The sequence below is a fragment of the Taudactylus pleione genome, unplaced genomic scaffold (genome assembly GCF_031769625.1).
Source record: "Taudactylus pleione unplaced genomic scaffold, aTauple2 ptg000585l, whole genome shotgun sequence".
NCBI classification, from domain to species: domain Eukaryota; kingdom Metazoa; phylum Chordata; class Amphibia; order Anura; family Myobatrachidae; genus Taudactylus; species Taudactylus pleione.
The window spans coordinates 4,829,902-4,843,525 of record NW_028284987.1 but is presented as its reverse complement, the minus strand read 5'-3'; the positions used below and the strand labels follow the sequence as shown (position 1 = coordinate 4,843,525).

Sequence of the window (13,624 nt, the reverse complement as noted above, 5' to 3'; positions counted from 1 at the left end):
AAACTGAGGCGTTTCCAAAGGAACACCTGCTGTTTGTGGGTGGCCCTGCTGACATCACGTGTGATGTCAGTAGTGAACTTCCTGCTCTATTAGAGCAGGAAGTTCACTGGGGCTTGCGGTGGACGAGACCCTACCTCAAGGGTCTCATCGCAAGCCCCTTGGTCGCGATAATTGCAAACGTCGCCAGGCCGCCCGCTAAAGCTGTGGGTGGTCGCCCACAGCTTAGCGGGAGACCGGGGGAAAAAAAAACACCGGCCAGCCCTGATTCAGAGCGAGCGCTTCTGAATCAGGGCCTAAGACAGTATATCAGGCCTCCAAGGGCTGGTAGGATTTGTGCGCTGTATAACCTGGCCCCAGGGAGAGGTATAGAGGGAGATCGGACCCGACACTCTTGAGACCTGTAGCTTCAGAAAAGCATTGAGTAATGGCTACTGAGCGTCTCATATAGGAGGAGGACAAGTAGGAGGAGCAGCTCAGAAGCGGGAAAACTCTTGTGAGGGATCACGCTCTGGGCTGAGGGAGGGCCTGCCGGGGGAGAACCTACCTCCCCTATTGTTGCATCAACCACCGGGTGCTGCTGTCATCACCTGGCTTTAAACCGTCCCGGTGGTCTAGTGGGGGAGCAGACGCACCAGTCGCCACTCTACAGCGTATTCTGGTGGGTCTCCATCGCCGGAAGTAAGGACTGCCAACATGCGATTCCCCACAAGCGGGGAATCGCCTTACCTGATCTTCTCCGTTGCCTAGCTGCAGCCCTGGGTCTTCTCCGTTGCCTCGCTGGCGCCCACCGAAATCACCAGATCACTTACTGGTGTTGCAGCTCCGGCAGAGGTAGTTGGAGCAGCGGCACAGGTGTCCATTAGGACACCTTGCTGCTTGCTCAGATGACAGGAAAAAAAAACTAATAAAATGAAAAAGCTTGGGCTGCTAAAGCAGTCCCCGTTATAAAAAGGTGTGACTGATCCTGCCCAGCACCAAACGAGGCATCCTGAGAGCTAAAGCTTAACTGTTTGGTGCCTGGATCACTACAACCACACACCCCCCATGGTATCCCTGTGGATCCCCTATGGACCTTGAAGAAAAAAATAAACCACATTCCCTGATACTATAAAGACATGGCTCAAAAGTGTAGAAGACAGAAAATAAAGCAAGTGTATTTTGTAAAAGTCTGCCCCTCTGAATTAGAATGTAAGCTCTCACGAGCAGGGCTTTCTTCCCTCATGTGCTTTTCCTTCCCTCACTTAGGGGTCTATTTACTAAGCAGTGTTAGGAAACAGAGTGAAAAGTGATAAGAAAGTGATAATGTGCCAGCCAATCAGTTCCCAACTGTCATTTTTCAAACATAGCCTGTGACATGACAGCTGGGAGCGGATTGGCTGGCACCTTATCACTTTCTACTCTGTCTCCTAACACTGCTTAGTAAATAGACCCCTTATACCATAATCTCCTCCCAAATGCCTACAATGGCACCAAACCCTTGGGTTCTGCCGCCAACATAGATGATCGTAGTACATTTAGCAACATGACACAAAATGTAAAGATGACTACGATCAAACAAGCTTACAAGATGTACAAGTATATAAACTAATGTAAGTCTGTGGTGGAAAAGTTATTTAAGTACACAAAAATAAATATTATATATATATATTTTGCAGTTGTGCTCAAACATCTGATTGTAAACTGAATTGTTATGTTAGACAATCATATGTATACTCCCACTCAGTACCAACAACCACAAATGAATAGCCATGTTTTACCAAGGTCCCCAAAATGTGTAGCCTCCATGTGAGTTGGCTGCTTTTTGAGGGCAGCTGTCCGGCTGCTTGAGTAAGAATCCATGTTGGCCGATATGGCGTTGATAGCCACATGGCTTGGTCCAGCAGCCTCCAGTAAGGCATTGTTTTTCGGACTTCTTGATGGGGAATGTACTGGTGCTGGATCTGGAACACAGATACAATTCATATAATTATAAAGAGACATGAAAAGTTTTTTGTCCCCTTCCTGATTTCTTCTATTTTTGCTAGTTTGTGACACTAATTGTTTCAGATAACGAAATTGAATATAATACAAAGACAACTTAAGTAAATACAAAATACAGTTTTTAAAATGATCATTTCATTTATTGAAGGAAAAAAGTTATCCAACGCCAACTGGCCCTGTGTGAAATTAGTAACTGCTCCCTTAGTTATTCAAATAAAACAGTAGTGATAATCTTTTGGCGCACAGACACAAAAAAAACATTTTCTTATATTAACTCCGAAAAAATACTAATTAAAAACGTTTAAAAGCATTTTATTAGAGACATTTAAAAAGTGTTAAAAAAATTAAAATATACATGAAATCTACAAAATAGTATAAAGTGTTTGGATATAATATTGCACAAAAAGTCCTGGATAATGTCACAGAATATTGTATGACAATATAAAGTGCTTAAGTATAATATTGCACAGAAAAGATCCTGGATGATGTTATGTTGCACAAAATCCAAAGTGCTCTATAATGATATAAGTGCTGGGTGTATAGGTAACGCACAGAGAGGATCCTACCCAATAGAAGATATGGAGCCACAGGATGTTTGAGAATACAGGGTAAGTCCGGATTACCCTGTATAGGCTCCACAAATTTTCTCCAAATAGGCAGGACCGTCCCACAGGTAAAGTCCAAATGGAAGTACAGCATGCAAGATCCACCAACGCGCTTCGAGCTGCTATGGAGCTCTTTTTCAAGGTGTAGTTAGGCCGGTTACATACTTGTACGACTGGCAATTGTGCTGATGGAGGAGGCAATTTCCTTTCGCCCCACCCCAAATGATATTGCTGGTAAAAAGATTTAATGACACGTCCTTCATTAAGAAGTATAGCATTGCATGCAATAGCGTGTAATTGGCCATGCAGCCGCGTGAGTGTGCAGTCGGGAATACACACTGCTGCACGATATGCTCGATTTGACGTTCCGATTTGCCCAAATCAGCCAAATCGTTGTTCATTCCATCAATGAACCAAATTGAATTGACAATTGGGTTCAATTAGACTTGACACAATCAGGCTTGACTACTGCCAGCCCTGCTGAATCTTAACAGCACTGAAAAAGAACCTTTCCAGCAATATGAAGTTGGCTACAAAGTCTTAATAAGCAACACAGTATGCTGCGATCCAAAGAAATTCCAGAAGACATTAAAAAGAAAGCTATTGAAATATATCAGTCTGAAAGGGGTTACAAATTAATTTCCAATAATCCGGGACTCTGACACTATAGAAATTTAGAACAGTGGTGATTCTTCCCAGAAGTAGTTGGCCTACCAAAATTCTTCCATCAACATTCTCATTCAGGAAGACACAAAACAACCCAGACAAACATCTGTGGAAGTGCAGGCCTCGCTCACCTCAGTTAATGTCAGGGTTTATGATTCCAATATAAGAAAGAGACCAGGCAAAAATGGTATCCATGGGAGAGTTGCAAGGCAAAAACCACTGCTTACCAAGAGGAGCTTAAAGGCTTGTCTCATATTTGCCACATTGACAACCCCTAAGCCTTTTGGGCTAATGTTCTGTGGCGGATTAGTATCTAACTTTTTGGAAGACATGGGTCCTGTTACATCTGATGTAACGCCAACACAGCAATCCTCAATAAGAACATCATACCAACAGTCAAACATAATGGTGGTAGTGTGATGATGTCGGGATGCTTTGCTGCTTCAGTACTTGGGCAACTTGTCAGAATTGATGGAATCATGAATTCTGCTCTCTACCAGAAAATTCTGAGACTTTCTGGTCGTCATTCCCAGATCATGCACAACTGGGTTCTGCAGCAAGACAACAATCTGAAGAACAAAAGCAAATCCAGCTGTGAATGATTGAAATAATAAATGTAAGGTTTTGGAGTGGCCTATTCAAAGTCCTGAATTTAGATGCTGTGACAGGACCTTTATCAAGCAATTCATGCACGAAAACCCACCAATGTAGCTGAATTAAAGTAATTCTGCAAAGAAGAGTGATGTGTGGGTTTGGATGCAGTTGTTTCTGCTAAAGACTAAACAGTTTAGGGGAGCAATTAATTTTTCACACGGGTAATATAGGTGTTGGATAGCTTTTTTTCTTCAATAAATGAAATCAATTAAAAACTGTATTTTGTATTTACTTGGGCTCTGAAACAAATAAGTGCGAGAACTGTGTAAAAATAGAAGAAATCAGGAAGGGGAAAAAACTCCTATACAGTACCACTGTATATGCAATATGGGGAGGGTAGAAAAAAATTCAACTGGCATTCGGGAAATAGAAAATTCTTGGACGTCAATAGATTACAACACACGTTACTACCATGGAATCCTGCTTGTGAGAGCTCAGATGCGGATCACAAAACCTGTACTAAACATCCAAATGCTTGAAACTTTCGTTCAACCACTATGGTAGTAATTCAAAATGACAAATACACTTTAATATTGATTAGATCACCAGGATAAAATAAAGGGTTAATTAATGGAGCACCTTTGCCACAGCTTATAAAAAGGATGGCACGACTGGCAAGGGACAAGTAAGATACAGCTATTAAAGTGCATGTACAGATTATTCTAATTATTTTTATAATACAGCAGACAGGTAAAACTTTAGGAAATAAGAAGAACAGCCTGCAAGGATGCATATATGGCTCTTCATTAAAAATGTGATTATGTGAAAATGACCACACATAATATATAGAATGGTTTCACATTTGTACTTAACGCTTTGCTATACTTTCACAGTCTAAACAAAGGGGGAGATTTATCAAATCATGGGGAGTGATAAAGCAGAGAGAGAGAAAGAGAGGGAAAGTGCCAACCAATCAGCTACTCCCTGTCATTTTACAGGTTGTGCTAGAAAAATTACAGAAGCTACTGTATAAGGCAAAAGATTTAGGAAATATAAAGGCATTACCTTTAAATATTTTAACATCTGGCTTTTCTTGATCTTTTCCTTTGACTGCAAAATATAAAAAGAAAATACAATTTGCTGGTTAAAATAAGTTATTGGTATTATGTTGCTGCTATACAGTAATGTCATAACAGTAGGTAAGGGGATATGGACGGGCACAGTTACCAGGAAATAGATTACAGCAACACAATGCCTTTATGAACTGTATATGCCAGTAAGTAATGGTACATTACATATGCAATTATCTGCAAATGGACAGTTTGTTAGATGAAAAGTCAAATATGAGTATTATTTGTCCATGTATAGCATCATTAATGAAATGACCAGGCAACCAAATCAGCCATCCCATAAACGCTCTCTTGCTTCCACACAAATGACAATCAGTCACACCATGGGAGTATGCACACAAACAATCTTCCTTTTCATTCCCATTGTCCAGCGACAAAATCTGATTGGAAACTACAAATATTTATTATCTTGAATTTTCAAAGGAAGGTTAATCATAATGGGTGAGATAATGTAACAAAAAAATAAGTAGCAAACTATTGCCTAATCAACAATTAGGAAAATAATATAAATATATATATATATTCATGACGTTTGCAAAATATATGAGTAACTGCTGTGCAGCACAGCAGATGACTAATATATCTGCAGATATAACGGCGCATCGGGCTGTGTGTACGGGCCGACCATCGATACGTTTGCTGCAGGAACCGCCGGTGACCAACAGCTCAACTGGGTGGGCAAACTCACATGCCCACCCAGTTGTGATGTCAGGGAACACACATTGAGCGTCCGATTGGTAAGTCTGTATAGCTTACCTGATCAGTCACTGTGTCAGCGGTTCCATCAGCGCAAATGAACTAGGGGTTAATGTATATGGATGTACAGTCAGGTGCATAAATATTGGGACATTGACAGAATTTCATATTTTGGTCTCTATTCACCACCACAATGGCTTTGAAATGAGACAAACAAGATGTGCTTTAACTGCAGACTTTCAGATTTAATTTGAGGGTAATTACATCCAAATCAGGTGAATGATGCAGGAATTACAATGGTTTCTATATGTGCCTCCCACTTTTTAAGGGGCCAAAAGTAATGGGACTATCAACTCAAAAGCTATTTCATGGACAGACGTGGGCTATTCTCTCATTATTTCATTAACAATTAAAGCAGGTAAAAGGTCTGGACTTGATTCTAGGTGTGACATTTGCATTTGGAATCAGTTGCTGTCGACTCTCAATATGAGATCCAAAGAGCTGTCACTATCAGTGAAGCAAGACATCATTAGGCTGAAAAATCTAAACAAACCCATCAGAGAGATAGCAAAAACATTAGGTGTGGCCAAATCAACTGTTTGGAACATTCTTAAAAAGAAAGAACGCACCGGAGAGCTCAGCAACACCAAAAGACCCGTAAGACCACGGAAAACATCTGTGGTGGATGACAGAAGAATTATTTCCCTGGTGAAGAAAAACCCCTTCACAACAGTTTGCCAAATCTAGAACACTCTCCAGGAGGTAGGTGTATATGTGTCAAAGTCAACAATCAAGAGAAGACTTCACAAGAGTGAATATAGAGGGTTCACCACAAGATGTAAACCACTGGAGAGCCTCAAAACCAGGAAGACCAGATTAGTTTGCTAAACAACATCTAAAAAAGCCATTACAGTTCTGTAACAACATCCTATGGACAGATGAGACAGAGATCAATTTGTACCAGAGTGATGGGAAGAGAAGAGTATGGAGAAGGAAAGGAACTGCTCATGATCCAAAACATACCACCTCATCAGTGAAGCATGGTGGTGGTAGTGTCATGGCGTGGGCATGTATGGCTGCCAATGGAACTGGTTCCCTTGTATTTATTGATGATGTGACTGCTGACAAAAGCAGCAGAGTGAATTCTGAAGTGTTTCGGGCAATATTATATGCTCGTATTCAGTCAACTGTTTCAGAACTCATTGGACGGCGCTTCACAGTGCAGATGGACAATGACCCGAAGCATACTGCAAAAGCAACCAAAGAGTTTTTTAAGGCTAAAAAGTGGAATGTTATGCAATGGCCAAGTCATTCCCCTGACCTGAATCCGACTGAGCATGCATTTCACTTGATGAAGACAAAACTGAAGGGAAAATGTCCCAAGAACAAGCAGGAACTGAAGACATTTGCAGTAGAGGCCTGGCAGAGCATCACCAGGGATGAAACCCAGCGTCTGGTGATGTCTATGCGTTCCAGACTTCAGGCTGTAATTGCCTGCAAAGGATTTGCAACAAAGTATTAAAAAGTGAAAGTTAGATTTAGGATTGTTTAGTTTGTCCTATCACTTTTGGCCCCTTAAAAAGTGGGAGGCACATATAGAAACCGTTGTAATTCCTACACCGTTCACCTAATTTGGATGTAATTACCCTAAAATTAAATCTGAAAGTCTGCAGTTAAAGCACATCTTGTTTGTTTCATATCAAAACCATTGTGGTTGTGAAAAGAGGCCAAAATATGAAAATTCTGTCAATGTCCCAATATTTATGCACCTGACTGTATACAGAGACCTAGTTGTTTCTGCAGAGAGGCCCGTGTCCAGTGGACAAGCCAATTATAGTTTATAACCTCACATGCTCAAAGATCACATACATCATTACAATACATACTTGAGGAAGGTTGCTATATAAATTTGTAATCAAGGTAACTAGCTACATAGAATGTGTCCTCAATAAAAATACTAGTCTCGTGTTCATTCTAGCACCCTGCACCTTTCACAACCCGTGCAGTTCCTCTTTCCTGCCTGGGGTGTCGCTCTCTGCTTTGGTGCTTCTAGCACACTCTGATCTGTATCTTAGCAGTTTGCTGCATCAGATGAGTGTGCTAGAATCACCAGAGCAGATAGAGACACTCCAGGCAGTAAACAAGAACTGGTGCAGACTGCTAGAATGACCACTACTAGGGGTAAATTTACTAAAGTGAGAGTTTTTAGAAGTGAGCTTTAAAAGTGATGTTGCCCATAGCAACCAATCAGCTTCTACTTAAAATTTAACTAGCACATTCTAGAAGATAATAGCTAGAATCTGATTGGTTGCTATGGGCAACATCACTTTTAAAACTCACTTCTAAAAACTCTCACTTTAGTAAATTTACCTCCTAGTCTCATAAGGAAGCTATAGATATATCACAACCTCGCAATGTATCCATGTTATATAACCATCAGCTCTAGATCTCGGCAGAAAAACACACTCAGTTTAATGCACCACTTCTTATTCCTACTGTGTGTTAGACGATGGTTAAACTATACTGATTTGTATACCAGCTTATCTTTTTTGTTACCTTTATATGAATAAGCTGAGATACATTTTTTGTCATTAAACTTAATTTAATACAGAGTTAGGATTTTATTATGGGATAAGAGCGGGAATAACTGAAGACGACTTCCCAGTGCCAGCTCTTGAGCCAAATCCAAAAGATGGTTAGACCCCAAAACGACAGTGCGACCCAGTGATGTGGTGATGCGAAGTAACGATACAGAGCGTCGCCATACACACTACATGATCCGGCGTATGCCGACACAATGTATTATTATATGCTGCATGTGACACTGCGTCGGCCTGATGTTCAGCACAGCAGAATTAACAATTCAATGAACGACGGCAGTGAACTAACGATTGGGCATATACACTATACGATGTGTACGATATATCGTTCCGATCCGTGTCAGACCGCTATATCGGTCGATAGATCGTATAAGTGTGTGCCCAGCTTTACTGGGTGAAGTGAGTGCGAGATATCATGTTGGGGGATTGTAGTCACTTTTAAACAGACCAGGTTATGAATAAGCCTTTCACAAAGACACATCACATGCTTGGAGAAGGCTTGTTGGGAAACTAATAAAAATTACAAAGCTAATGTTCTATAACAAAATTCATGCATTTTACTGTACAAATAGTACATTTAAAAATTAAATCATAAAATCGCTGAGAACAAGGATTTGATTTTTTTCCCCATGTAATATCTATATTCAGTATGGAAAAATGTTGTGTGCAGTATTAATGTCTTAGTGCTAATCCTCAAGAAACAAGACCTTGTGAGAGACCTGAACAAAGGGGTCTGTGTTTCAGTCTGACGTTAATATACGCCCTTCATTTAGGCCTCTTTACACTCATTTCAATCTAACCCTTATGCCATAAGACCTAAGTGCACATGCTAATAATAATAGTCAGATATTAGGACTAATTGCACAAACCTTCTACATAATACGCATTCCTACACAATTTTAGGCAAATTAATTGCATTATGAGCTAGGAGGTATTAGGATGTTTACACCAACAGATTGTGGCAGCTTTCATTCCGGTCACGCTGGAGCTGTGCACACTTCCAGGTATTAAAGTCAAACATTTCTTATTTTTGCAGAGGTGGGAACTCAGATAAGCAATGTTTCTTATCTGTAATATCCTGCAGTTTCACCACTGAGAAAGTATGACAAAAACAGTGCTTGAGGTAACTATAGTAATAGTGTAGACTACACGCTCTGCGAACCAAATAAAATTCAACAATTTTTATTAGTAACTAGCTGGGATACCCGGCATTGCCTGGGTCGAAGACTGGACCCTGAAGACCACCTGCAGCCTTTATTTGTTTACATTGTCGACGCCTATAACCCCATTCCATTAAGGACCCCACTGTTTACTAACATGCATGCAAATAGTAGCATAACCACTGTGGGTGCAAGGGGCGTGGCTGCTATGGTGCCTGAGCTGCCTCTGTGGCCTGCCGCAACCTCTGCACCCAGTCACACACACACACGTACATACACAACGTGGGCCGGTCCAATCAGGGCCGTTGAGGGGGGCCCGGGTGTCAGCTATGCTGATGTGGTGCCGGCCCACCAGCTGATTACAGCTGGCGCACTGATAGGCAGTCATGGAGTGACAGCGTCGCCGGTCGAAAGGCAATCAGAGCTCTCAGACCGGCAGGCAATCAGCAGTGGCGGCTCCTAATTAGCTGCCGCTGGACGAGCTCCGTCTGGCTCACTACCAATGCCAGATTCAAATTGCACAGGTGCTGTCTGTCCAGGTCTGCAGCTGGCACACCAGCAGGCAGAGGCAATTAGCTGGTGTTCCCCCCTCAAGTGCACACCTGCGGTTGCTGATGGCACACAGGGGGAGACGAGAGGCTGCTGGAGGGACACGGAGAGGTAAGTTGCTGGAGGGGGCATAATGTGTAAGGGGCACTACTATTGTGTGGAATAATGTGTTATATGGGACACTACTACTATGTGGCATAATCTGTAAAGAGCATTACTCAGTGGTATAATGTGTAAGGAGCATTACTGTGTGGCATAATGTATAAGGGGCACTACTACTGAGTGACAATGTGTATAAGGGGTACTACTGTGTGGCATACCACGAATGGGCTATGTGTGGTGGCAAATGTATGTGTTCTAGTTACGCCCTTGCAAACACAGAGGCTCTGCTTTTAATATGAACTTGCACGAGTCATCAAGTTTGCTCAGACTGAAGATAAAATTATACTTTTGTAGCTTTCTCACAGGTTTTTGGCAGACTGCCAGTTTCCACTGGTGCCAGCCTTGGAACCTGTGTAATTTAAGATTGCGCTAGTGATACTTATTAATATAATAGGATCGTCAAATCCTGAGATGGCAGAAAAAATTTAATTTAAGACGCCACATATATTAATATAATTAATATATAAATATATAATATAATAGTAGTTTTTTAAACCACATAATTACATGCCACATTGGAAGCGCTACAAACTCACTGGTTACACTGTGGCATACGAGTTGAGCTCTCACGAAGTGATCGGGAGTGTGGACCGCAGTTGCAAATACCTGGAGGTGCTATTAGTTCATTGAACGCTGCGGAGACCTTTGAAGTTTATGTGGTGTGAGACTGATTTAACTTTCTACAAACTTTGGCTATATAGAAGTGTTTGGAATCAAAAAGCCGGAATCCCACTGGTAATATAAATTCCTTTTGCCGAGTAGAAATCTCCTACACTTATTATTGGTCATTATAGAGATGTTACGAACATCCAGCCACCATTGATAAATATTGGCAGCTATTTGCAAGTTTATATTAGCTATTTTAATACTTTGTGATATATGAATGTATAGATGTGCAGTTATTTTATTGTATGTAATTGTGTGGTTTTAAAATTACTATTATATAAAGCTTATTACTATATAAGTGGTGTCTTAAATTTAATTTTTTCTGCCATCTCAGGATTTGACAATCCTATTAGATTAAGAAATATCACTAGCGCAATACCATTGTTTTATATGTAGTTTTGATTTTTCAGCTGTTAGTGGGCTAACACAGGCTCGCTAGGTAAGTTGCTGCTATACATAAGTTTTATTAGCACTTGGCATTGTTTTTTTTTCTGTATAATTTAAGATTGTCCCCAATTTTTAAGGATTGTGTGATAGTGTGTGGCCCTGACAAAGTTCAAACCTAGGCAAAAACCTAATCCTGGTCAAACTACACGACCATGCCAAACTTGGTGTAGCTAGGTCATAAAAGACGGACAGACAGACATACTTTCTCGCTTATTATATAGATGATTCATAAAAAGCAGGAGATTAAAATGATCTCATACAGTCTAATAGCAGCAGCACTACAGCAGGTACTCAGATGGTATTCCCAGAAACAGTGGAAACAATGACTTTAAATAATACAATAAACCATGTCAATGGTAAGGCGCACATTTGTCAGAGAGCCAATGAGAGAATTGAAATTACAATGAGTTTCTCAGACTGTTACTCATTCCAATTTTATCAACATGACAGTTTGTATACATAAAAGGTTTAAAAGTAGACAATCCTATGGAAAGAACAGAAAAGTTTGTCTAATTATGGAGCATACACACGTCAGATCTGTCAGATCAACGATTTTACCAAAGATATGAACGATTTTTGACTGCATTAAAATGAATGGAATCGTCCAAGTCTGACTGCAAACACATCAGATGTCAGATATCGTTATCTGACCATCGGAAACGCGCATCGTTCAACTGACAGATATGTCAGATTTTCCTTCAGATATGAACGATTGAACGATTTTTTAAATAGTTATCGTTCAGATCTGAAGAAAAATCTGACCGTGTGTATGCTCCATTAGACTTGCTTAAAGCAAATTTTATTTCTTCTCCTGCGAACCAAAGTTCCCAGAGCTGTTTAACCGACCATGCTGTGAGCCCGATTAAAGGACTTCTTCTAGCACCCTCCTGAGGGTGCGAGCAAAATTCCTACTAAAGTGCCGGCCAAATGCTGTTTTTCAGCTTAGCACGGCGCTAACATTGCAGCCCGGACTTTAGTTGGAAAATGCCGGTTAGCGCGCCTAAACACTCGGCTTAAGGCACTCTAAACGGCATCTCCCAATTAGTGCCGGGCGCTAGGGAAACAATTAATTAGCTTCAGGAACCCGTTCCTGGGGCTTTTCACATCATGTTTAATTGAATTGACCCCATATGACTATAGTTACCTCAAGCGATGTTTACCCCTGGAGGATATAACACAAAGATCTACACTACCTTTATACAACTACTGGTGATTCCACTTATTTTTTCTAGCGCCTGTGGAGGTTTTCTTTACACAGTTTCATCACTGAACTGAAATGCCCCTTATGTGTCCATACCCTTTTGAATTCATATTTACATCAAAGATAAATTTCTGTTGCAGCGCAGCTCTTTGGAAACAGATTGTTTAATTCAGTGGGCGGAACCCAATTGTTTCCAGCCCCCTTTGTGCTCGACGGTGGTATTCAACTGTTGCTCCTGTCAGGCGTGGTCAGCTGCCGGCGCACCATTTCAACAGGGGGCAAATGGGCAAAAAGTGACCCGTTTGGGCGCCAAAACTGCACTTTCATGATCGCGCCCAGCATTTTGGTCGGAGGAAGACGTTTTACACGGCTAAACCAGACCTCTATGGGCGCAATCAGTGCAATAATCGGCATCAACTGAATAGCGCCTCGTGATCTCCCATCACTTTAGACAGAGCGGGCGCGCTACAACAATTGAATTCCGCCCAGTGCATTCAAAGCATGTCAACCACACATTTTCTTATTGATAATAACATGGAGAGGCACAGGCTATAAAATCTGATTTCTCAGCTACATCAATGGAGATTCAATTAACCTATACTGAGGCATATTCAAAGCAGGAAATCTTTGGCAGTCCAGCCAATCACATATTGGCTAGTATGGGAAAACCACTTGTGATTGGGTGAGCAGCTAGTAAGACTCCTCGTCAACCCAACCTTCTCTGTGGCAGGGCTGAAAGAGTAGTTCGGGATGCTCTTTGTGATTTTTCTTTATTTGCTTGGATTTCCCATTTTATTACAAATCTATCTTGGATTTTCTTTTCAGAGGTCAGTCTGATTGCAAAAGAAATATTAATTTGTTCTCCCTAATGAATAGCTAGTGTCTAGCGGATTTGGAAAAATAGAAAACAATACTATCTAGTAGCCAAATAATTCATTTGAAAAAAAAAAAAAAAAAAATCAAGCATCTTTAGAGAGAAAGCGACATCAAAATGGCTGCTTTTAGGAACAGAATTTGAAGCACAACAGCTAATCTCTTAAAAGTGGTCTATGATTATTTTAATAACCGTTACAGTATTTAGAACACCTACATATTCTGCAGTGATTTAGAGAGAATATTTAATAACCTAGATCAGCCCCAGTGCAGCTTACAGTCTATTTACCTACTG

General features: G+C 40.9%; 1 protein-coding gene across 1 annotated transcript in view; it reads right to left on the bottom strand.

The window, feature by feature from the left end:
* Window positions 1–13,624, bottom strand: part of AKAP10 (A-kinase anchoring protein 10) — a 94,333-nt gene that overhangs the window by 67,376 nt on the left and 13,333 nt on the right. Inside the window, exons 2-3 of the mRNA XM_088453665.1 lie at window positions 4,911–4,955; window positions 1,758–1,940 (exon numbers count right to left, since the gene is read on the bottom strand). Coding sequence (XP_088309791.1) covers window positions 1,758–1,940; window positions 4,911–4,955 — 228 coding nt within the window. The remainder of the gene's footprint in view (window positions 1–1,757; window positions 1,941–4,910; window positions 4,956–13,624) is intronic.